Consider the following 27095-nt stretch of genomic DNA (forward strand, 5'->3'; position numbering starts at 1 on the left):
TAGCTGAAGTTGAAAGTTAAGATTTTTCAAATAAACACCACTAAAAAAAAGGAGCCAAAGGTTCTGTGACAACGTGCAGAGTTGGACTAACCCATGCTGACTCAGGGCACTGCATGCACACGAGCTAAGAGACTAAACCTCTTCTGTGCACACCCGTGCCTAGTGCAGATTTGCTGTTTGGTGTTAAGAACTGAATCTAAGGTCATGCTCTAAAAACACCACAAATTGCATTTTAGCCTTCCAGCAACTTACATGGCTTTCACCTCATACAGATTTACCAGTCTTAAAATTTTACTGTTTAACAAAAAGCTGAACCTATAGAAAAGAAGGTTTCTCAATGCAATCAGGTATACATCTATTTTATAGCTACCTGCCTAGTCCCTCCCAAAGTTAGCCTGAAAAACAGTAAAATCTACACAAAGTTTTATTGCAATCGTACAAGGGATACATCAAGGGTCAAATACAACAAATACTATGATGCAATTTTACATTTATTTAACTACAGTTCAAAGCACAAATTTACACATTCTAAATACACTAAAACATCTAATGAAGTCACACTGGTCTCCCACTGACATTTGATATATCTGGGCGAAAGACAATAACTTTACAAGACTTTTCTAACAGGAATCCTTAGTATAAAAACTGTGTACTTGTATGTAAACTGTTGAAGAACCCAAGTGATGGGTTTCCATCTCCACTAAGTCATCCATTTTGTTGCATATTTAACGCTCAGGGGTTGAATGAACTTGATTTTAAATTTGGACGCCATTATCTAACCCTCCCACCCCCCACTGAATTGTAGCTGTAGCTTGTTTTGCCTGGTCCCCATTAGCTATTACTATTTTTTCAAGTTTTGAAGAGAATGAATTGAATTCAAGATTGTTCCATTTCTTCCACACTGGAATGTTGACCAGACAAACTACAGACTTGCAACTGCAGGTCTAAATGAAGCGTTAATGCCTGTTTAAGCTGCAGTGGAAAAGCGTTCTTCCGGGCTCAGCTGAATGCAAGAAGGCACAAAGAAGAAATTCTTCATCAATGTGTCTGAAGCAATTCCAGCATCTTGCATCTCATCCCTGCAGCAGAGAAGGTTGAGAGTTGTAATAACATTTTCAGGTACAACTTCACATCAGAAACCAGCCTCAATACAGCACTTGAAGCCAATTTCCCCTGCACAGCTTGGCCTGAGCCTTGGGCAGGAGGGAGACCAGCTGTGCCAGTGCTTGGCAGACACGGAAATGCCCCCACCCTCCACGGGCACAGCACAGGTTCCTGCCTACCTCGGCACAGAAACGGGCTACCAAACTCACCATCACCACAACAGCATTACTGCCCTTTCTGCCTGCAGCAGTGGTGCCAATATCATACACAAGCTGCAGTTACTGGTGCTAGGAAAGCTCAAAGGTTTATGTCAAACAGGAAAAGGCTTTACAGCTACCACTGAACTCACAGGAGAGATTAGGTATTTCGCTTTCTTTTGTAATCCTTAAAGCAAAGTAGGTTTTATCATAGCTCTCAGTTTGGTCTTAGGAAAGTCAGAAAATGGAGACAAAAAAATCCACAAACTAAAAAGGCACATTCTTGCATTTTTCCTACATTTGCCATTGAATAGAATTTATATCTGGCTGTAAGTATACACTCCTGAAGGAAGAAAAAGCAATCTCGACACTACCAAGACAGTTTTCTTACCAGTCACTGAAAGACATCATGTAGTAAATCAGTGGCCTCTGATAATCGTTAAAGGTGGACTGTTCACCTAAGGTACCAGAACCCATATTATCGAAGATCAGCCAATCTCCAACGCTCAACTCAGGAAGAAGACAGTTTTCCACAATTTGATCAAGCTCATCACAGGATGGACCCCAAAGGCTGCTTGCAAAGAGAGGCTCATCATCCTTGTATTTCTGTATGGAAATGATCAAGTTAATTCAGGCTTCAGTTTATTAAATGAGAAAATTTTCAAATATAGAGAAGGATAATTTAGTAAGTAATATGTAATTATATATGTACAAATTTTTACATATATATTAAATAGACAAGGATAAGGACTATCTCTGAAAAATATGGAAAGACTCACCTTGTGAACCTCTGGGATAGTATTCAGTTTCTCAGACAATTTACTCGCAAAAGAACCATAAACACCATCATTTATGTAATATGTAAATACTGGTTCATCATCATTCCTGGTTTGCTCCACTGGAAGTAAAAAAAGAAGTTGTCTTGCATGCATAAGTAGTCTTTTTGCAATCTAACTTAAGTCAGCTGCTTTTTCCTGACAAGGGGTTCCATATACACTGGAATGGGAGAATTACAAGTATAATAATCTGTGTGAGACTAGATTATAAATTCAGTTATAACTTTAAATGGGAGGCTTAATAAAATTAATACTTTCAGTAATAATCACTGCTAAGAATACAAGCCTAGAGAAGCAGCTTGCTCGGTGACATGGGTTTTCTTATGTTCTTCTAATACACAACCTTCTAACACACCACCTGTGAAGCACCCAATAGAGGTTTAACCACTGAGAAGCCAAACCCAGTAAGAATACAAGTACCACCACATAAAAGTAACAGTGACATACACAGATAACGTATGGTCAGAACCTGGAAGGCAGAAGGATAAGGGAATGCATTAAATATATGCTGAGACAAACCAGTCCATCCCAACTAGTAGTGGGCAGTTACACGTACTGATTCATAACAGACACTATAAATCCAACCCTTACCTCCAGAAGGAAGAAGTTTATCATACTCAACAGTCTTCTTTGCAATGATGTTCACTGCCAGCGTAAATGCAGATGAAACATAGTAACATCCAGGCTCTGCAATCACATTAACACCAGATTCCTTAGGAAAGTAGACATCCAGCAATGGCCTGATGACATGATTAACCTAGGAAATTGAAGTCAGAGGTAAGACCAATGAACTCAGCTTATGGATATATCAGATACACAACCACTTTCAGTCAGCAACTGTCGGTTCCAGTCAGCACACCAAATGGTTACTCTGGTCCTCTATTCTCTGAGAACTGTCTTTACTGGAGGTCCACAATATATGAAAAAGATTTAAGAAAACTGGTCATTCTGCTAAACACTGAAGATTGAGTGCCATTGAGTCTGAGTCTGACAGTCCCTCTTCCCCACCAAAGGTCAAGCTGTGGTACACTCAAGACTGCAGCAGTAATTTCAACATCTGTCCAGTACAACAGATAACGTAAAATTACATACGAACCCAGAACAAAGAAAGGGTCTTTCCATGATCAGTTCTGAATAGTGTCACATTAGAAACAGAATTCATTATCTAATACTGATGCTCATATCTTAAGCCACATATTGGAAAATAGCAGGTATTTTAGACAAGTAACAGAACTGTGACAACTAAGAAAGAAAGGCCCTGCTTGCTGTTAGTAACTTCTCACTGCATCACTTCCACTGTCCTGCCTTCAAGGAGTTTGTCTCTAAGACAACATAGCAGTGAAAACAGGTTATCCTGTTTTATGTGCCATTGCATACTAAAGAGGGCATTTAGGCCAAATCAGAGGCTAGCCAAAGCAAAGACAAACCCGAGACCTTTAGCCTTCAGTTCTAAAGCAAAATATCAGAAGTTTTCATCCAATAGAAACAGGGTTTGTGATCCAAAGCATGCTAAGCTACCCTGGTCCAAACCACGCAACAGTCATCAGCTGGACAACCACAGTCAGCTGTCAAAAAACCTGAATTACTACTGCTAAGGTTGCTTTAGATAGTAACTTAATCTGTAACATGCTTAAATCAGCATTAACCCAGTGTGAACAGGATTAAAAGAAATAATCACCTCCAAGGACTGATTACACTATCCATGATAAAGAATACAAACCCAACTATTTGGATCTTATGAATTACAGTCTAACATGGAATTTAGATTAGGTTTCAGCTATCAATGTTAGTTGCAGTTTGAAGGTAAACACTTCTTCAAAATTAAGAGTTTCAACTTCCAAAATATTGCATACCTCTTCCAGCTGAAGTTCTGAGCCTGTGAAGCCCCCACCAATATCCAACATGTTCATCTTAAAGCCAAATTCTTCCTAAAATGCATAAGCAGAATATAAGTACACGAAGAACTAACTGCAAAAATATTTGTTGCTCCTTACTGTGGTTGTTTTCTATGTATTTATACTTTTGAACATATATAGCAGAGTATGTTGTGAGAGAATAAGGGCATAGTACAGCTCCATTAAATCTCATAGCAACAGCATTGGGATGTCAAGAGTGGCTGGTTACAAAATTCTATGCAAGTCCAACAGCAACATCAACTCCTATCTTGTGGCTTTTGTTATAGTCAGACAGTATCTGCTGAACAGGGTGGTGCATTCTGACAAAAGACTGTTTTAGGAATTCAGTGTAGCAGTCTTGTCACGTAATCTGTGAATTTGCACAAAGATCAGCAAGATCCTCAATTTTATTGCCCCATCTGTGCATTACCAGCCACAGCTAATGCACTAACTGCAGTAATAAGAGTAAAAAGACTCCCAGTCTTCTCTGTTTAGTTTACAAGCTTCTCATACCACAATAAATGCCAGCATACAATTGTTCAATATTTTAGCCTAACAAAAATGTCAGCTACATATTTGCAGGACAGATTTGAATGTTAAAAAGCCTTTACCAAAACTGGGAAATTAATTTTTTATTTGAAAACAGCACACAAGGCTACTGCCTGTCAGTGGGAAGTATTCCTTAACCTTTGTCCACAATTAGTACATAAAATTTGGTTTACCCTTACCACATCTCACAATGGAATATTTGGTCCCTTACTACAAGTTCCATCTCCTACTATGGATTTATTTTGGAAACAATATAGTTGGCTTGCTAATATGATTAGAAGGGATCTTCTACTGTAGCAATTGCATGTGTGTATAGATCTACTTACAGCCATGTCAAACACACACCGGGCATCAGATATAGCATGAATGTACGTTTGCAGATCCTTGCAAGAGCCTGAAACATGAAATCTGAAAGAAATAAAAACACAATTAATACACTGAACCATATATCTTTCAGACCAAATTGTTTCACCATGTAAAACAGCAATGGAAGCAACTGATTCCCAAGTGGCTCAAAATAAGCTTGCATGATAATAGAGCAACTGTGCAAAGAATAAGCTCAGGAATTATTGCCTTTTATTCCACTGGATTTCTACTTGAGACCTGTCTCGCTCTTAATGTATAAGAATGTCCCACATATTCTCATCTTTAGGAAACAACATTTACTGAACTTTTCAGTCTTCACTATCAAAGTGGCTAAAACTTGTTCTTCAGTGGGTGCCCATGCTGCAGAGAAGTCCCGATGCCTCCCACAAGCTCCTGAATCCCCTCTGGTTCCATGCCCAAAAGATTTAAGTACTGCCATACGTAGTTAGTCACTGAGATGCTAAAACTAGTGCCAACATGCCCCATGAGCTGCCTCAAGAGGAACATGGCTAACTGGTTCTTGACAGACCACAAACACATCCATCTGTACCACAATGCTCACTACTCCAAGTCTACTTCTCTAAGGAATACCATTTTTAAGGCAAAGGTCCGTTTTCAAACTTATTTGCATGAATCCACATTTCTTTAAAATAAAAATAACACACAAGAGCCATACGATTTTTGTTAAAGTTGGTTAAGGCATTATAAGAGGCGGCACATTTTCTCAGTAGTATCCTCTAATATTTTAGTTTACATTTGTCATTTGTAATGATTATAGTATGTTTATGCTTTAACATCAATTTCAAGCAGATATACATCAAAACAATTGTGGTTTAAGTCATCATGATCTGGCTTAAATTTTCTTTTTTTACTGCCTCAATAACCCACCCTGTTTTATTCGTTTGGTTGCTTTCCTAAAACATTCATGAGTATTTGATACATTAGTAGCTGAGGGCAGACAGAACAATGCATGTATTTTTCTTCCATATAGTAAAATATCTGTCAAAATTCCAACTAAAATATCACAGATCATTTGAAAGATCTCGGAACAGTAGGATTCATTCCTGCCACGAGCAAGTCAGAAACTTAGGTATTTTGCCTTGATATGATCAGAGTGACAGAGGACCCTAACTCTTAGAAAACCCAACTCCATGTTGATCTTGTTCAAACTCTGTCCAACCTATTCCATGCCATACTAGCTCTTATCCGATATGCTGTTTACTGCTGGAAAAATACAAATCAAGTTACCACAGAAATTCAAGAGTACAGTCAGAGAATAGGAGAGGCTTCTAAACTTAGTTTTCATGCTGACAGAGGATTTCTGATGCGCCATTTAAAATTGCTTTGATGTCTGTAAAAGTTACTTTGTTTAATACTAGTTTTTGCTTTTATATTAGCACTTTGCTTGCAAAGCAAAAATTCATGATTCAAAGTTAGTTTGTTGTTGTTTGGGGGTTTTGTTGCCTTTTGTTTTTAACCCTGGAAAACAGTGTCAAAGAGGGAAAAAATTATTTTCTATTCTACATCTTGAGTACTTTGTACAAACATCTGCTCAGCCAGCAGAGAACAAAGAAGTTACTCACTTGACACCAATTATTTGGACTCCCAGCTCCTTAGCACATTCCATGAGGTGCCTACAGTTCTTCAGGGTGGTGCCAAACTTCATATTCATCTCCTCATCAGCAGTAATGTCTTCTGTGGCAATGTGCAGTAAGAGCCTAAGAGAAGGGGAAGATGATTGGGGCAGTTGGTTTACATCATCAGCACATGTGAAGCCTGAAGACTGTCAGAAGTGTGTTGATTATGTTGTCAATACTCCAGCTCCATCGATGGATGAATCAAGGAAACCTAATAAAAACAATCCTGTACAGAGAAAAAACTAGCAATTAGGGGCTAAAACATGGAGCCAACAAGGACAAGGGATTTCGAAATGCAGCAATTAAGACTCTAGTAGCAGCAAAAGTCTGTTGAGTGCTGTAATAAAAGAGAATGTTACCTTCTAATAAAGGATAGTTCCTCATAAAACCAGTAAGACTGTAATATGATTTTTTTTCCCATCTCTGACCTCCTTCCTAGCCAAGAGGAGAATGTGGAGATTACCCTTAGGTCAGCCACGTATCAGATTTAGTTTAATTCAGCATCTGGAGAACACCAGGCTGACACATTGAAAGCACACCCCAACCATATCCCTCCACCTCCTCTTCTGACTGAGCACATGGACTGGGGATGGGGCAGGGATGTCAGTCCATTCCCTGCCCTTCTTCCAGGACACTGTGGAGCAGAGAGGAAGAAAGTACCATCTCTTACATTCTTATGCAGTGAGACATCTTCCTCCCTCCAGTGAAAGCCTCATCCTGGGTATGTCTGGCAAACAGCAGTGCCAGTGTTGACAGTTTTCTATGTTAAATTAACTCTTGAGTGGCAAAGCCATGTCTGCATCAAAACCTCTAGAGGTATACCCCCAAAACTCACCAATTCAAACTGCTGTCCACTAAGGCAGTCACCCCCACACCCCCACCAGATCAATCAGTCATGCAGTAGAGTGAAGTTGTCACGACATATGTGCACACATGACAGACTGCACAGTTAACCAGGGTGGGGAGCACAAACAAGCAGCAGAAGCTCTGCAGCCAAAGTGAAATAGCTCTTCTTAAGACATGCAACAAACAGAACTCAGTCTAGCCACTGCAAAACACATGCTGGCCTAACAGCTACCCATGACTTCTACAAGTACTTTCCAAATGTCTTATAAGGTGTTTAAAATGCATTTTGTAAACAGCAACAAAATCCTAAATTCTCACACCAGCAATCCTTGTTAATTTTAATTTATACCATTTCATCTTGGGAGACTGTGACTAGCCTTTCATTTCCTACTTCTCCACCAGCACAGACAACTCAAGCTAAAGAGTTTAACTTCTTGAAATGTAAAAAAAAAAAAAAAAAAAAAAAAAGTCAAGTCCATAATACTATGGTTTATAGCCTCATATTAAGATTACTCAAAATCCATTTTTAAAAAGACATCCAATATTAAATTTCATTGATTAATGGTTATGGCAGCACTATAAGTGAATCAAGGTACTTTTTTAGTGCAAACCACTGAAAAAAATGTAATTCCAACTTCTAGAAATCTAGTAGGATTCTTCTTCCTGGGTTTCAGCCAGTCAGAGCAGGGCTAGAGGGTGATATGTTTAGGGTTTGGGGTTTTTTTATTTTTAAGGAAGCATTTTCTTTTATCAGCCTTGCCTCTACTGAAGCTCTTAGGACAGCAAGAACCTTATCAGTTAAACTTTGCCTGGAAAAACCTAAAGGTATAAAGAAATGCAATGCTAAGTGCTCCTTTCTGACATCTCTTCTTCCTTTAAAAAAAAATTGCAATCATTCCAGTGACTAAGACTTCAAAAGGCAGAAACATCAGTTACAAAAGAAGACCCACCCATTACCAAGTTTAGAGCAAAGTTACAGATTTTAAGAAAGTGAGAAGGAGAATCACATCTTTCCTCAGCCAAAGCGTATTGGCTTCATCTGTGCAAGCATAATTCAGCTCTAAGAACCACACACAGGAAGAACAAGGCTAAACAGTGGCTTTGACTTCTTGAACTACGCCAAGGAAGAGAAAGAAAACTCATTGTCACTTCAGCATCAACATTAAAATGACCTGAATAAGGTAACTCTAATAAAATGAGAAAAAAGCACTTCTGTCCAGTGAGAAATCAGACCTCTAGGAAATTTACGACAGCAAATTGCAGTTCTTTTGTAGAAATTGAGCTTCTTGTCCTTGTTAAATGGGAATTTTTGCAAGTATTAGACTATAGGCTCCTTGAAAAGAAGTAAAGAGTTTGTTGTTTTTCTGTAGCTTATGAAACTTCTCTGTTCTGCCTCCCCATTTTACAGTTGCTCTGGCTCAAGAAAAGTAGGTATCCTAACTTCTCTTGCTGTGGATGTTACCACAGACAACGTTGTCTGAAGTCAGCTGTTAGAATCATGGAAGTAAGTCAACATGAAAACTAACAAAACACTAAATGCACCAGTGAATAACTGGTAAAGCACTAACAATGTAAGAGTCAGCTTTAGCATTGCCAAGGCTTTCAAATGCACTAAGTATGCCAAGGCCAGCACTTTACAGAAAAAAATATTTATCGTACATTTAACATTCTTTGCACAGCAAGTCCTCTCCAGTATGCAAAGCACTGACAGGCTTCCATGAGGTTTAAGTGTAATCACTAGCAAGAGCAATATTAACAGTAATATTAAATCTTGAGGCAGCCTTGAACAACTGAAACTCCCTCAAATAAAAACCCTGTCCTCCCTCCCGCCCGCTCCAAAAACCCACTCCAACCCCCCTAGAAAAACAACTAGTGAGATGACCAGAGTCTTTAGATTCTGAATTTAGTAGAATCTTCCCAATTCTACAACTGTGGTCTCAGTTTTGGGAGAAGACATAACAGTTTAATAATGACTGTTTAGAACCAAGGGCTTTGTAAAGGATGTCAGGAATTCAGTTTCTCCAATGATATTTGTGGGAAGCTACATCCCATTAATCACTGGAAAGGACTGTAACATTCATTTGGGCTCTGACTCCAAATTACTTAAAGGTATGGTCCATAGCCAAAATATTCATGTGAGGGATGTGATGTTTAATGACTAGAGCGTATCAGTCCAAGAGACCATGACACATTGGCAGCAATAAAATTCTCATATTTAACAACTAGAATATCAGCTTTGATCACTTCTTTACAGAAAACAGCTGAGCTAATACTGAAGTTACTGAAAATAGAACTGGAGTCAAATTTCTCACTGCTTCAGTGGTGCAGAAATACCCGCAGGTGTATTTAACAGACTTGTAGAGTGTACCCAAACCCAAGATGGGACCCAGAGCACATGGGCATTTGCTGATAGTCTCAGCCCTGAATTCAGTTGGAGCCACTACTATCCAAACAGAACTTCTTGAAAAACAACAGTGAAGCCACAACAGAGCAGGAGGAAGATGTACTTGCAGATGATGAAATGCCAGACTTCTAAACTTTAATCACTGAAACCTTTACATCAAGGTTGCCCTATGAAATCAGTTTCTCCCAAGATTTCTCCCAAAACAAGGGCCTTACTATTATATGAGGAAGTTGAGACCCAGTAGGGAAAGCTGTAAAAAACCTACCTTCAAAGGAGACAAAGAGAGGAGAAAACCAGATACAAGTGATTTATATTAAAGAAGCCATGTACTTGCTTGCAAATCAAACAACCCAGAATACAGGCAAAATTAAGTCTCCCCCACATTAAAAGCAAAGCCAGAATTGACACTTACTTGGCATTTGGATGATTACGCGAAATTTTCTTCAGCTCAATGTCATTGTCACAAGTCATGATGTTTATCCCAGCTTTTGCTGCATACTTGAGCTGAGAAGCTTGCTTGCAAGGATTTGTATATATGATGTTTTCAGGAGAAATGCCCAAGTCTTGTACCAATGCCATTTCAGACTGGAAAAACAGGAGAATATCAGAGCTTGACAAAGTCCAGGCATCATCTTTCCTGATTTTTTATTAGATGTCCTCTACTATCCCACAAATTAAAAACTATCCACTGTTTCTATTGCAGAAGCATAGATTTTCAACGGCCAGTTACAAAGGAGTTCACAAATTATATTATTTATAATCATGGCACTTCACACCAAAGAGATGATTTTAAAACAGCAGGCACATGGAAGAAAATAAGGCAGACAGGTAAGAAAAACTTACTTTACTGGAACATGCAAAACCAATGCCAAGGGTTCCCAGAATTTCGAGTACACCTGGAGTAGAATTGCATCTTACAGGATAAAATGGCTTTATTGGTGCCATCACATTCTGCCATTGTATGTTATTCCTTACAAGCTTTCCAAGATCACCAACATAAAATGCCTTTTTTCCAGTCTGAAAAAGGAAGAATAGGAAAATAAAATGTCTGAAATTGCAGGTTTGCTGCCAAACAAACAACCCAAAGTCTTAAAGGATTATGTACCTTTTTACCCTGTTCTTAACTTTTAGATTTGACCTTGAATGTTGCTTTTGTTTTTACTTTCACCTAGCAATTTGAACTATTTAAAAAAAAAGAAAAAAATCAGAGGGAATACCTACCACTTCAGAGATATTATGAACGCTATTTAGACAATATTCTGAGATTCCTGAATAAAAGATTCTACTTAAATGTCAAATGCTCATTTTATCTAAAAATACAAATCTCTTCCAACTTTTTATTTTCAGAAGTCTGCAACTATTTAGAGGAAAGAAATCCACTGCAGTAAAAGCTTCCACAGTCTCAACATAATTTATAGCTTATTATACAAGGAATAAACTCTAATGCACTAACATTATTTTAACATCTAGCTAATAGCTCATTTTCCTGAAAATTTGTTTGGTAGTATTTTAGTTCAGGAAGTCAAGTTTGAGACTGTTCTCCACATCTTGTGAAGCACTTAGTTTCAACAGGATTTGAAACTAAAATTTTAAGAACTAAACTCATGTGCTAAAGGTTGCAGAATCAAGTACATAATCTTTAAGAAAATGCACAGACACTCTTCTGGAACTGTTAAGTCCCCCTTGTGCACCTCTTATATCACAGTCTTTCTCAATATCAAGTCATGATGTCTGTACAGTGGATCAAAATCCAAACAGATTACTCTATATTTGTTTATAATGTGCACTCAGTAAAGTTCCTGTAAATGAATGGCCTACTGCATAACTATTAAGGACCATTACAAAATATATGATTGATCTGAATTAAGACTGTACATCAAATGTTAATTCTAGCACTTGACTTTCACAGATATGAAACTATGTATGTTGTGGCTTATTGTATACAAAGTCTTTTTCTGTTTAAAAAACACAAATAGAAATTCCATCGGGTGGAAGCATACTGACCCCCTGTACGGGTCACCAGCAGGAATGGGATCTGGAGCTTTAGATCCATGGCACAGGCCTCTACCCCTTGAGCTAAAGGAGTAAATGAAAGCAGCAGGAGGCAGCTATCCTCTGTGAGCCAGCCAGTGGTTGGAGACATGACATGTTGCCAGTAGTTTACCTATTTATTTGCTAGACAGAAAAAGAATATTAGGAATCAGGATTTGGGAATCCTACACCTGAGTTCAGAAGGCCATGGAATTTAGCTATTTGCTGTACTATAGTTGAGCACTTGCACTTGAACATTAGTCCTGATAAACCAAGGGAAAAGTGAACAACTCTAGGTATGGCATACTAAGGATACAGTATTTGCTTAATGAAACTTTTTTTACAGCTTGCTCTTTCTACAACCTCATCTACAAAACAAAGGCTACATCTTCCTGCCTCCTAAGAAACGAGTGAAGCCTTATTCAATAGAATTATTGTAATCACAGAATTATTCAAGTTTCTTTCCAGTTGGTTGCTAAACCTTAGCTTTTAGACTAGTTTGTCTTGAAAGGTAGCACCTCACAATGTGCTCATACTCAAGTTTCCAATGGGGAGAAGGGTAATGGGAAGATGTACACCTATAAACCACAATGGCCCACAGAACTTTTAAACGTGGCTTTAAACTGGCTCAGCATACATATTTGTCTAAACTTTGCCATATTTTCAGGGAAAGAACAAAAACAACAAAAAGGGTTCTAATATATCCACTTGCCTAATTTCACATTCCTGGCCTAAAACCCATTGCTATAAAAGCTCTTGAAACAAAGAGATGGAAACCCGTATTTAATTACATCAGCAAGATTACTTTCCTGCTAGCCATGCGCAGGGAGTTGTTGCCCAAGTTTCCCCAACAGAATTCTGCCCAAAGCAAGCAAACAGCAAAGAAGCAGAATTAGAAGAGCAAACTACTTTATAAGGTGAGTGAAGTTTAGCTGACTCTTCCTCTGCTGCTGTCAGTTCACCAGTCCTAAATGCCTTGACCTACTTTGAAGACTTATGGAACTGAACCAGAAAATTTGGAAAGCCAACTTACATGAGTATGTTCATAAATACAGTTGTCAATAACATCTGCAAGAGTTGCTCCTTCATCCAACAGACCAATGGAGTAATTTGCATCCTCAAGAAATCCTTTCATCTCAGCCGTATTCCACAAAGCCGACAGTCATAAACCAAGAAACACAAGGGATGGGCTTCCAAGCCTTAGATCCGGGTCCTTAAATTATGCAACAAACTGTACAAAGAAAACAAGTCAGTGCAAAACTAGGCACAAAGCATACTGTGCCACCATTTAAAAATTAGAGCTTTCTACATCTGATGTCCTACAAACAGGAACACAAACACCCTCTACAAAAAAAAACAAATATTTTTTTACTCTGTTCACCCTCCATTTGCCAGGGATAAGGATAAGCCACGTGTGCTTGGCTTTAAAATAGCAGAATTATTTTTCTAATCAGAAGTGTTGATAGAAACCAGAAACATTAAAGCTGAAAGTCAAAAGCAGTTCATTAGTTAAGAAGAAAATTTTGGCTTCAAATGGTCACAAGGCCACAGTATTAATTCTGTCTCATATTTCATCTACCACCTCCAGACAGTTAAAAAAATCCACAATTTGTAACATTAAGTTTGGTTAATGTTGTCAACAATATGAACAAAGTTACTTTTGCTCAAGCTAGTACTAAGATAACTAAGCAGCAGTTGCTCCTGCTTCTTATTATACCAAATAATGGGAAAGGAGCCACCAGGGTTTTATGTGCTTTCTGCACAACTCAAACATGCCCCCTGTGTTTCTGAAGTGAGGAATTTACTGCTGAGTGAATTGAATTTAGTGGCAGCAAGAATCTCCAGTTCTACTCAGAAGCTGAATGATAAAGAAAAGTATGCTGGGTAAGAAATACTTGTCTCACAGGTATAATAAGTCATATGCTTATTTAAGTGAATCCTGGAGATCCAAAACAATCACAAAAGAACAAGATAATTATCACGTTGATGTAAGGATTTAATTACAATTACAAAAACAATGACTAGGTGGCAGACAATATAATAGCAAGAAAAAATTCTTTAGACAGTCATATCTCAGTGTGAGAGTAACAGCTCAAATTCCTTAAAAATAAGACCACCAAACAAAAGACAAGCTTGTGAACTAAGTTTCACTTAGAATCAGTGAAACACACATGAGCACTGCAGTCATGTTCATAAAATATCCATGATTTTCAGAAGTAGGTTTAGATAGGTTTAGATATTTTTTTCCCCAGGAAAGAAAGGCTGGCATCAGCATTTTACTGATAATTTGGTAGAGCTCTGGAATATTCAAATCATGAAGATACAAAGAAGAAAAAAGCCTAACAGTAGAGTTTAATTATTTTACCACTTTTTTTTTATACTATGACCTAAACAGCCTAATGCTTAAAGACACTTTAAAGTACTTTATGCATCCTTAGGAACTTGTTGGTTGTGTAATAAACACATTAAACTTTCCTTCTACAAGAACAATAACAACAATAACAATTCTTTTACTGTCTTCGTGCAAAAATAGTAATACCAAGGAGAGGAATAAGCACAACCATGGTGGACACATGCAAGAGTGAAGTGATTTCTATTTTCAACAGGTTATTCAAAAGTAGTGGATCTGTTAAACATTCAAAACCCCCAAGTTTTTTAATCCTTTCATGACACAGAGCAGTGCTAAAGAAAAATTTTCAAATATATTTTCTGCTGCATCTAAATCTACAGGATTCTTTCCTCTCCCCACTCACACCTGGCCAACATATATTCTAAGTATCTGTAACTTTTTGCATGTTAGAAGCCACTGGGCTGGGAGAAGCCTCACATCTGAGCTTTTCATTGTTTATTCAAGTTGGACAATTTCTGTGTTTCTGATCTCTTATTAATAAGCTCTCAATTCCCTGATACATTGTATAAACCTGTCAAAAAGCCCGCAAGCAAAATGAAAGTATTTTAAGGAATTACTGTATATACAAAGGTGCTACTCAGCTAATTTTTTTTTTTAATGCTATAAGCCACTCCCTACTTTCTAAAGTGTACAGACAGACAGGAGTCCCTTCCATCCTGATTTACCCTACTGGAAGGTCTCAGAACACCCACTGGAACCAATCACAGCACTGAATAGATTTTCAGGCTCACCAGACACCCATCCACCCAGCAGGCTAATTGCTCCTACCTTGTATTTCAAATGAAGCAGCTCAATCTAAACAACTGCACGCTTTTCCTCTGGGTGTTCATCTGAGTTACAGTGGAATAGATTTAAATTAACTGTGTAGTATTCTTAAAAGAAAGCTTTTTTTCATAGTTAATGACTGTGGTGTCTATAGCTTTCAGACAGAGATGGTGTAGAAGAACACTCTCCTCCAAAAGCTGCCCTTTTACTTTTGGGGACACTGTGTGGTGAGGACGGGGAGAACTGGTTTAACTAAAGCACAGGGAGAGGAGGCTCTTTACCACGAACTCACCAAATCCAAAAAGAACACTTATCTAGCAAGTCAGTTTAGATGAAGATTATTTCCTAAACCAGACTTGTCTCCTGTTCATTCATCCAAAAGCATCTCAAGGGTCAAGAGGCAGGGACCAAAAGGAATATATACTACTAGAAATTTAACGAAATAACTTGCAACAAACCATCACCAATTGGTATAACCTCTCCCAAGCTGCTAAATGGCAATTTCTTTTTCTAAGCACATCCAAGACACAGAAGCTTTTCCATTTAGCAAAATTAATATAGTAAAAAAGCTAACATTAGCCTAATGACTACTATCCAATTTCCTCATTCTGGAAGAAATTACATTGTCTTGTTGAGAACAGGATAGGAAGAATATTGTACAAAGAAAAAACAAATTCCTAGGAGCTACAGTACTTCCTAGTACTGCTACAGCACCACTGCAAAAGAGTGGATATTTGAGAAATGTTTTTTTAAGGGGTTAATACCTTACAGCACAATTTGGGACTGTGCTGTCATCTCATTCTGCTCTGACTGGTACCCCTCCTGAAGGGGAGAGAGGAGAATCAGTGATAAAATTTGCAGAGGGAAATATAAAGGGTGGTTTAGGACTTTTTTTTATGTCTGTAAGATGAGTCAGAAATCATTACAGTACAGAGTTCAGTCCTTGCTGGAAGTGCTGACTTGCTGCAAGTCATTATTTGACAGACTTGGTGTGGTAACACCACCCATTTTCGCACCTGAAATGCTCGTCTGCACAGTGCTCCAGGACATATATTTTAAGGCAAACAAAAGCTGTCAAGTGGTATGAGACTTCTACACAGGCATGTAATTGCTTTCTTTGAAGTAAGCGTTACATCCTCAGGCTCTTTATGGTTTAACACAATGACTTCCCAGATGAAGAACTCTTAAGATAAAAGTGTACATATTTAAACACTGCAATTAATGCAGACATCTGGAATAAAACAAAATGAAAATGCTCTGAAAATAGACTAAACACATGCTTGTCATATGCAAGCATCCATAACACATAACACACACAATTTTCCTTTTTTCTTTACATTGTCAGAACTACATACTCTTTGGCCTAAAAAACACACAAAAAAAAAATCCCAAACACCCTTAGGTTTGTTTCTCTCATTAAAAACTTCCTCTGCAAATGACAAAGCCTCTGCATCCCAAACAGGCTCCCAGTAATGCCTTTCAACTCCATGTCTTATTAAACAAAATAAATATTTACGAGATTAACAATTATACCGATGTAAAAATCATAAAGAGGTAAAAATACATTAATCTCACATTCATTACAATACCAGTTCTTCAGGGGTAGCAGATCAAAGAAGCAGCAGCATTTTGTCACTGACACTGGCAATTAAGTACAGAACAGGTAAACCAGAAAAGTAGAAACACGAGTCCTATGTTCTCAGTGCAGGAAATGCCTATTTATAATGGGAGCATCTTTTTCAAAAAATATTCCAAGATGCCATTTCACCAACTTGCATCCCTATAAGTCAGTTAGCTGAATGAAGCCACTGAGGTCAACTGATGGAAATGCTGAAACAGGTGTCTTTTTGCATTACTCAAGTTACCTCTCAGTAGAAATCCACTGAGGGTCATAGAGTACCTGCACAGTTTAGGTCAGCTGCATCCTACCATCCTCTCAGGAGCATTCCACACAGTTAAACGAGCAATGTAACTGAGCAATTATGTTGAAGTAAGTAAGCAAAGGGGGTAGATACTAAAAAATAATGCCCCATCCTATATCTTCTATAGGAACCATGCTTTCAGGAACCTTCTGTATTCTTGAAGTTTGAATACATTATTCAGAGCCAAGAAGCTCACAAAGCTTACAAAAAAGGAGTACTCTTGCACATACATTTCCATGGTGTACCAGAACACCACTTCTCTTTCACAACAGTACAGTCACCTCCCTATCCTTTCCTCTTACTTGCTTAGTCAGTATTAGTATTTGGCCTCCCCCACTGCACCCTAACACTCCAAACTCTCAGCTCTCCTGTTCCCCAGTTGCCACCCAGCTCCATTTAAACAAAGTCAAGAGAGCTTTAAAGGTTAGCCAATCCAGATAGCTACTGCTTCCACTTGGCTTGCTAATAAATCAGATTTCCATTGTTAATTCCCATCATTTCCAATAAACCAGATGTGGCAATACCTAAAACAGATTTTTAAAGGAGCAAGACTTCAGGCCACAGTTGCTCGACTGCTCAGGGAGTCAGTGCATGAAGAGCAAGACAGAACTAAACCCCAAGTTCTTCCTTAGCCAGTGTCATACAAGGACAAGAGTAGGATAGAGAAAATTATAAAAAGGAAGCAAGATTAATGGGAATGTAAGTACACCTTTAGACAGAAGATTTTTGAGTTCCATCAGAACATAACGTTACAGTTGTATTTGAAAGTTCAATTGACCTTTCTCCCATTAAATCACTTTGCAATTTGAGCAAGACTCAGAAGTACCAATCAGATGGCTAACTTGCATCTTAGCTGTATTTGAGGCAATTACCTCTGCTTCAGCACACCAAAACAGGTACAGATTCCCTGGCAAACGCTACTGCTACCTGCATCACCACTACACTCAATACTGATCTACTCATATTTGTGTACAGTACATTATTACTGAACACATAATAGATCCAAGTTCAAAATTAACACACATCATCTCAGCATTCAGTTGCAAATACTGCAAATCCAGTGGCATTTCTGTTCTAGGACAAGCTATACCTTGCACTGTTTGCCACAGCACATGACTACCGGTTAGAGAAGGAATATCTCAATGAAAGCATCAGAACAGTTTCTCTTCCAAGAGTAAAAACTTCTGTCACAGACAAAATTCTCTCCAGAATAGCTTTATAAGTTAAAATGCATTTACAGTGCATTAAGATTTTCAACTTTATTCACTCCTTTCTAACAATTCTTCTGCCTTTCCTATCTAACTACTTTACTTTATTCCTGTTGAAGTGTAAAATGTCATGCAAGAGTTCTACCCACATAAAAGAGTGAGCCAAAACTCAGAAGCTGAACAGGAGAAAAAAAATTCTCAATATTTTGCTTATAAAAATCACACCCAAAAATTAAGAGTGACATTCAGAAAATTTTCAGTGTTAACTGAATTCACTTGAATAGAGTATTTGACTAAAACCAACCAGATATATGCAGTTAATTCAGTAAGTTCCAAACAAAAGGAATATACCCTCTGGAGATAAAGTGAAAAGTCATGATAAACCAAGCTCATCCTGCACCTCTGCTACTGCGGTTTTCTTCAAAGAGCAAGTTTATCTACATTAAGTACCTTATTAGGAGGCATACTAACACAACTGTGGTCTGTAAAAAAAGTACCTGGCCCAGTAATAAGTACTTAACCATCCTCAAAATCTACATTAAAAAGCATTATATAATTTATGGGTACTAAGCCAAATGAAAATGCCTTCAGCTAGACAGGAAAAAAGTAATACTGTACAAATACTGTAAAGTCAGCTTAACTCAAATATTACAAATGCATTTAAGACTATTGTTAAAAACTACATAAAGCTATTTTAACTTAACAGAACATGAAAACCACACACATTCCAAAGTCTTCCGTGCTCCTTAAGATCAGCTAAGTGAACTCATTTGTTTTCAGTTATCATGGTCTGGTTCTTCTTTAATAACTATTTGCCACTTCAAAATATAAAGGCATTTGTAATCAGTACACAATTTCCATCCAACGCTAATTTACACATTCTACTATAGCTCAACTACAACTATTTGTGAAAGTGGATGCTAATTAGCAAATAATAGAGATAAGCACTTGGGAAGGCACACCCTTCATGATCAGCATTAGTTACCATTTACATGAGCAAATTTTAACTATTTCAGTGTAAACTACCCTGAGAAATCATACCATCTTCAGCAATTTGATGTTAACAGTCATACAGTCCAATTCATTACTTCAGAATTACCACTGAGAGACTGAACTTACAGCACTTCATTTTAGGATTTCTGCAGCCAAGAGCCCAAATTCAGAAAAGTAGCTCTATTCACCTAGTTTACTCACATATGGTTAAGTCTCTCAGAACTTTATCAGATAATTATATTGAGAAAAGTGTTGGATTAATAAAATTTATAGTCCCCCACCAAATGAAAGCCCCGTGTAATTTTGATAATCCACATCCAGACAGTTATGTTGCTTACCAAAAAGCCAATACAAGCTGTATTTTTGAAGTGCTTATCCTCCCTGCATACAGACAAAGAGAGACTTACATGGACAAGTTAGGAGATGGAACCCTACTATCATCAGCTAGGTTCCCAAGGTGGCTCAGCGTTGAAGTCGAACTGTTCTCTATAAAGCACTTCTCCTAAGCCCTCTGGATAGTTGTAAACTTGATCAGTGATTTTGCCCTGTAGGAAAAAAAGTGCACACAAAAATAAATTTCACAGCCAGAACAGAATAAAATCTTTATCTTAAAACATTTAACAAATGCCTTATCAGTGCTTTTAAGAAGGCTTGCAACAACCCATCATGAAAGTTTATAATCACATCAAGCATATATTTTTCAAAAGTGAATGTAAACTCTGAGCCACAACAACTCAGATGTACTAAGACCTGCTAAAACACAGGAAACTGCTTGTTTGTACTAATCTTTCACAGTCTGAACTGGAAAATTTTCAAAATTAATGGCAAAGAGATCCCGCTGTAGGGTAGTACATCTTAATACTGGACTATCCCAGAAGTGCTTTTAACCCTGTAACCACTGCATACTTCCCCTCCCCACTTCATTCCTATTTCAGAATTCCCTTGCCATGTTCTTTCTCCCTCTGCTGTGAATGAACACAGCATGTGGGTGAAAAATAGTGCTTTATATAGTGAAACTGAACACCACACAGACTAATCCAGAAACCAGCGAGACCATTAGAAGAAAGAAACTTATGCTTGCCTTCAGGAATGAGGAAACATTTCAGCTGGCCCTTAAAGGCTATTACACACAACACCAAAGCAGCATTTTAAAGTACAAGGCTAGCTCATTCAAATTCAGATAAAGCAATCACACGAATATGAACATAAAAAGGAAACATTTATAAACCCTGTTGAGAAGTTATTCCTCCTAAGAGGAAAGATAATTTTCATGGAATTAAATACACTACCAAACTGGTCAAACCCAACATACAACAAAGTTTCTACAAATTCACTGTGGTATATGGCATGAAACATGGAATGTACCAACCTACTGTAAAACTAAACTTTTCCTCATCTCATTATTTAAATACTACATGGACTGACTATAAAAACCTGACTTCTGGGAATCACCTGACCTAAATGATCATCTTCTCAACTGCATCAGTTAAGCAAACTGCTGAAGTGTACTTTTCCACTTATTCTTGCTCTTGGAAAACTAAACTAGCACACTCTATAAAGTGCTGAGTAACAAACAGAATTAATGCAACTTGAGGGTAACTCTCTCACAGCAACTCCACAGAGCAGTCCTTTCAGCTTTACCACATTAATTAGCATTTGGTAGCACACAGTACTAAAAATAAACCTCAATGCTTCAAAATTAATTGAGATATTAAGAAATTCTGCCAGCTAGAATTAATGTATATGCCTTTTATTCTTCTAAAGCGAGGGTTACTAAATGTTACTACATTTAGTTCTGAGTATGCACACAACAGTTTTATAAAAGGAAAGTGTTGCTAGTTTTTAAAATTAACTAAATAGCTCCACTATTTCCAGTGCTGTTCTGATTATACACAAGAATTTATATAAATTTTCCAATGACTGTGAATTAAGTTTACCTTCCAAGCCAAACAAGTCATTAAACACAGGTGCTTCTAGGAAGAGCACATGACCTTCAGTGCAAAACTTAAGAAGCCATGCTTTAGCCAAATATCACCTGCAGTATTATTCCAATAAATATTCTCACATGACCCAAGGAGAAAAGTGTACAGTGAAAGCTCCTGTGGAGCTGGAATGAAAACCAACCATTTTCTGCAGCAACAGACAACTATGAGCTCTGCTGAGTTCTAATTGTGCTTCAGAATTTCTTTTAAATGAGAATTACTTATCTAAAGGATCTACACAAACATATACAAAATAGTCTGACTGCTCTCTTTTGTGCAGGTTTGCCAATTCTAAACATTCAGAGAAAAACAGTGCAATTTGAGCCTTTCCAATCACAGTCATTTCAGTCTGCTTTAACAAGCACAAAGAGGGAGTTTGCTGTACTGTGGCAGACCAGAGCTACCATTTTAAGTACCAGAAGTGTATTAGATGCCCATAACCCATAAGGACAAAGCCAGCTTTACAAGAATTGCATGTCATCAGCAACAATGAAGCATCCATTGCTTAAGGGTCTTAAAGTAGGTATAAAAGCATTCTTTGCTAAACAGTGAGCTTTGAGTTGTAGGAATAATCAGCAAGGCAGCTCTGCCTTTTAATACTCAAGTGACACCTACATGCATGTATTTATCTATCATCTGTTAGTATACTCTACTAGCAAGCACCTCAAGTTCGACTACACCTCAAGCAACAACAATAGTAGTAACCAAGGAAACACAGGGAAAAAAAAATAAATCAGCCCCCATTGTCCACAGTGTATAGTTTTGCCAGAACAACTGCATCCCCACAGCAAGCTCTGAGTATTCAAGAGGCCAGCTAGGGCCAGGCATTTTCCAGTTCACAGGCCCACTCAGCCCCCCCTTATCTGACACTGACCAGCCTACAAAACCAGGCATCAATTCATTTTCTTTGAAAAAAAATGGTCAGTGCACCCATCTCTGAAAAAGAGACCCTTTAGTGGCCTGAGCTAAAATATCCATGAACCAAATCCTAAAAATCTAGAATTATGATGAGCTTGCACATTCACACCAAGTGACAGACTTGGAGGCAACAAAGTTACTCTGGTCCACAAAAAAAACAAACCAGGTATTTTTGAGTTACAGTAAGCCTTTTCCAGATCAGGGACAGGACATTGTGGCTAGGCAATCCCCAGGGGGGAGCAGGTCCTGAAGGAAGAACAGGTCCCCGAGGAATTCTCATCAACCACTCTCTTGCTCCTGCACTACATCACCATTATTTAGAACTGAAATTTACCATTATACTCAAATTAGCACATCACACAATTAAGCCTCGCTTTCAGGAAGGGACAGTCTTAGTTCTCTTCCAGAGCACTCTGTCTCTCCTTTAATTGGAGAGATGGAATCATTTCCAGAGCATACAGCCCGGCATTGCTGCAATGACACACCTGCAGCAGCCTTCCAGCACAGGGAACAAACAGCGAGAGGCACAGGCTGCTGGCCCGGGGGCAGGCTGCAGTGCTGAAAGGCAAGCCTGCCTCTTGCCTCCAGTAAAACTGTCCCCGAAGGAGAAACATTTCCACTGCTGTTCACCACCAAACAACACCCTTCCCCTCCAAGAGCTCCCCCACTCCCCCCTTTTTCTGTGATTTCACAACCTTTCCCTGGAGCTTAAAGCCCAGCAGCAGGGATGGGGGGCAGCAGGCTGGCTGGCTGCAGGGGGGTCTCAGCCCACAGCAGGCAGAGCAGGCAGGGAAGGAGCTCACCACAGCCCGAGGCACACGGGGAGGGGGCTGCCTTGTCACAAGCATCAGCCACAGCAGCAGCAGCATTGTTCACACGGTGACAGGAAGGAAAGAACTAGACTGGACCAGTCCAGACTGGAACAAACCCCTCCTACCATCACCATTATTCACAACCCCCACCTCTTCCCCAGCTCCACTGCCTCCCACGTTTATCCAGGGAAGAATAGCGGGCAAGTGCAATATTCTCCGAGACAAAAATCCAGCAGCCAGGGAGGGCAGAAGAAGTAGGACATGTCTCCCCTGCAACCCACTGCCACACAAGACACACAGCCACGCATCTGACTAGGTGTGTAGCCAGGTCTACATTGCTTTATTGGACCTCACATGGTGTTTTCATTTAGGGTGGCTATAACCCACTGGGACTACACAATCAAATCCTGCTCAGTCACCAGAGACGGCTGCAGAGGTCTGAAACGCAGCGCTTCTCCTGCCTACGGGCATATGTCAGCTGTGCAGGATTTTGCACTGCAGGAGATGCACTTCAGAAAGGCATGAAAGATGATTCAAGCTCACTTTCTTTTCTCTTCACCACAACCAGGTTCCCTCCAGCAAAGATATACATCTTCTTGGGCTTGGAATAAGCCTAGACTGATGACTGAAAAAGACCTGCAGTGCTGTTTAGTAGAGAGCATTCTCCTCAGCCATGCCAGCTGCCCCATGAACCTGCACTTGCGCCATCCCCCTTACACATGCATGAGTCCCCCAGTCTCTCACCGTGCTTTCACCTCCCCTACCACCAGGAACACACACATCTGCTGATCTGTCACCACTATAACCAATTATGGACACCTCTTCTGAGCTCTTACCAAGCAGGGAACAGCACTGCAGCAAGCACACACACATTCTCAGGATACCCCACTATCCGGTGCACACACTCTAGATATACACAGAGCCAGCAGCTGAGCAATGACTGGACTCTTCTCCATACTTTCCAAAAGCCACTGGTACAGCAGTGGCCAACTGGACAACAAAGTGCTGGCAGAGGCAGCCAAGCCAAGGAGGTTGAGGCTCAACTAAGAGACCTCTCGGACTGGCGGCACCAAACCTGCTACTGCTACACTAACAGACTGACCAAGGGAAGGGGGAAAGCCCTTGAGATGACCAGCAAACACCCCTGGCAAACGCAGGAGACTGCTAACTGGAGGGAAGGGCTCCACTTTCACATGCCAGGGGACCCCACAGACACTCTGCGTGAAGGCGACTTGTCCCATCATCCCAGCGTCTGTCCCGGAAAGCGTCACTTGTGCAATGCCCTTACAACTTGTGCGGTGCCCTGGCAGCTCCTTGGCTGCCACCCTGGTCCTTGGCGTGCCCCCTTGTCCCCCAGTGCCGAGGGGGACAGGTGAGGCCTCGTACAGGCGCAGCTCAGGTGAGGGGGGAAGCGGAGGACGGCAGCGGGAGCCCGGATGGATAATCTCGCTTACAGAAGCACAACATGGCCCCTGAGAAGCAGGCGAGGAGACGCCGCAGCCATGCCACCAGCACTTCTCCAGCCTATGCCCTCGTCACCCACCGCAGCGCCGAAGCCCGTCACACATACGGCCGCTCTCCCCAGGCCCAGGGGAGCTTCCAGCGTGCGGGTCATCCGCGGGGAAGGGACCCGCCGGCACCCGGGCCGCAGCCTGCGCTTCCCAGCCCAAGCAGCTGCCACAGGGCACAGGGGACCGGGCAGCCCCCTCCCTGAGGGGTTCAGGCGAGGACGCCCCTCGATCCCCGTCCCAGGCAGGGGCGCCGTGCGAGCGGCAGCAGCACCCGGCGGGCGCGGGTCTCCCGCCCCGGGTAATGCCCCGACTGTGAGGGGGAAGACACCGCGCAGCCCCCCTCCGCAGGAATCCGCCATGTTAGGGCGGCCGCCGAGCCCCCGCTGCCCGCGGAGCCGGCGGCCCCGCCGGCCTCCCGCGTCCCGGGGGCTGCGGGAGAAGGGGGCCGGCGGCGCCGCCGCAGCGCTCGCCCCGGTGCCCGGCCCCCACTGCTACCCCGGCGCCGCTCGCACGCAGCGCTGTCCGCCATGTTAGCGCGCCGGCCGCTGACCCTCCGCCCGCCGCCAACGACACCCTCCGGGGCGCGGGGGTCCCGCTGTCCGCCCGCTCGGCCCCCGCAATGCGGCCCCGCGGGACAGGGGGAGCTCCGGCTCTGACTCATCCTGCCGCTCTCCATCTGCTGCCGCCGGTCGCAGCCGGTCTCGCCGCACGCCGCCGGGCGGAGAAAGGGCAGCTGCAGGAACCGGCCCCGGCCCCGGCCCTCCCCGCCAGGAACCGCCGAGGCGGCAATGCTGCCCGCCGGGCGCCCCTCTGCCCTCCCCGGGCGCCACGGCCACCATTCCCCTTCCCTCCCTGCACTGCCCCCAGCCCCAGGTCGCGGGCAGGGGAAAGCCCCTGTCGCTCCCCCCAGTCGCCGGTGTCCAGGGACGTCCCCGCCCGCTCCGGAGCTCAGGGTGGGCGTCGCCGCCGCCCCCTCCCTCCCGCCGCCTCCCCCGCGGCCGGCGAGAGCCCTGGGACCCCCGCTCCGGTACTCACGTGAGATAACGGCCCGAAAGATTTGGTAAATCGTCTTCTCTTTTTAGGCGGAATTTTTAAAGAGGGATGTGGGAACCTACAGCAGAAATACAGGCGGCGGCAGCGGCGCCTTCCAGGGCCATAGGCTGCGGGGGCGGCCGGCGGGGAAAGCGCAGCGCGGCGCTGGGACTGGAGGGCACAGGCGGAGAGAGACAGAGCCGGAGCGGGCCGGGGGCTGCGGCAGCGGCGGGCGGAGGTGGGATCGCGGTCGGCGAGCGGCGAGCGAACAGCGACACAGGGTGAGGAGAAGGGGACGACGCCGGCAGCGCGTTTATAGAGCGGGAGGGCGAGGCGGGACCAGCGACAGCGTCACCGCACCGGGGGCGGAACCCGCCACCGCCCCCCGCGGCCGCCGGGGCGCGATGGGCGCGGGATGTGACAGCCCCGCGGGGCAGGTGTGGATCCCTGGCGCGGCTCTTGGGTCCTCGGCGGGCGGCTCGGCCCGGCTGGCACTGAAGCTGCTGCAGGAAAGGCCAGGTCTCTGGGGAGTTCCTGACAGAAGGCGGGGCAGGGACACCGCTGGCGTCCCCTCAGGATCCCAGGCAGGCAGTTACCCACACGTGTCTTCATAGGGCATCTGGGGTCTGTGCTTCTGTCATGACTTCCACAAGCCAGAGACCCATCCTGTGTCGCTACGGCTTTGAGCAGGTGTGAAAAGAACCCAAGGCTTAATAGCCAGCCAGAAACCTCCTTCACAGAGTTAACAGCTCGCCCTGGTCCCCTGGGAATTGATAAACTGCTCATAACGCTCACTCGAGCAGACTAATCATGCTCCATAGCTGGCACACTCAGTCTTCCAGCAATTTCAGGCCTTCAAGAACCTTGTATGTAAATACATGAACGGAAGGATTTACCTGACCCTTATGATTCACACACAGTTTAACTGAAGCTCTGGAATGTCTTCAGCTCACCCCAAAGCCTTTAGTTCTTTCTTAACACCCTTGCGAGGAAGCGCTGCCCAGCTGCAAGTGGAAAAGATCCATTTGGAGATGAGGTGCCTCAGTTAAAGGTCACAAAACTGTTCCATAGTGGAGCTGAGGATGACCCCTGATCTGCTAGCATGGCTCTGCTGTGTCAATTTTACCAAATCACACAGGGATGCTTTTTTAAAAGCTCATTCCAGTAGTCACAATTCTTTCCAAACACTAAAATATGTAGTTATGCAGTTCACTGAGACCTACCAAAAGATATACTTGTTCTGGAAAGTACTTCTTCCTCTCAGGGCACATTTATTTTCTTTTTAAAAGGTATGTTAGTACAGTTTGGATATTTTTTTCCAAAGGAAATTTGGGGTTGTTTAGTTTTATAGCAGAGAGATTTTAGAAAAGCAGTGAATAGATACACACCGGTCATCTCTTTAGAAAAAAATGGGACTGGGGTACCACAAGAAAAAGGATGGAGTTTGTTTACTCTTTTCATCTGCTAGCACCTTCTTTTTAGCAAATAATTTTAAACGAGGAGGAAGTGAACTGACAAATATATGCAGTCTCATTACAGTGCCTCTTCTTTCCTGATAACAATGCTAGTGGGTTATGGATGCAGTCAGTAAAAGCAGGCACATTGATTAAGAAGTCAGAAGACCCCTTCCATACATTTTCAACAAACACTGTATTGAGGACTAAAACCGGAGTGGTT

At 41.6% G+C, this 27095-nt stretch overlaps 1 protein-coding gene across 2 annotated transcripts; it reads right to left on the bottom strand.

Annotated features, from left to right (window-relative positions):
• Positions 1-406: 406 nt before the first annotated feature.
• On the bottom strand, positions 407-25718 carry AZIN1 (antizyme inhibitor 1). 2 transcript variants are annotated; one of them, XM_027656957.1, is made up of 13 exons: positions 25422-25676; positions 19571-19708; positions 12899-13096; positions 11839-12009; positions 10678-10851; positions 10247-10419; positions 6531-6665; positions 4908-4989; positions 3991-4065; positions 2729-2894; positions 2081-2199; positions 1693-1907; positions 407-1079 (listed from the first exon to the last, which is right to left on the bottom strand). In XM_027656957.1, the coding sequence occupies exons 5-13, from the start codon at positions 10777-10779 to the stop codon at positions 968-970; spliced, it is 1179 nt and encodes a 392-aa protein (XP_027512758.1). In that variant the 5' UTR covers positions 10780-10851; positions 11839-12009; positions 12899-13096; positions 19571-19708; positions 25422-25676; the 3' UTR covers positions 407-967. The 2 variants fall into 2 exon arrangements, with proteins under 2 accessions (XP_027512758.1, XP_027512757.1); XM_027656956.1 differs by lacking the exon at positions 11839-12009 and having other exon boundaries at positions 25422-25718.
• Between the last annotated feature and the right edge of the window lie 1377 nt (positions 25719-27095).

This window comes from Corapipo altera, unplaced genomic scaffold (genome assembly GCF_003945725.1).
Source record: "Corapipo altera isolate COAL_440 unplaced genomic scaffold, ASM394572v1 52b, whole genome shotgun sequence".
NCBI lineage: Eukaryota > Metazoa > Chordata > Aves > Passeriformes > Pipridae > Corapipo > Corapipo altera.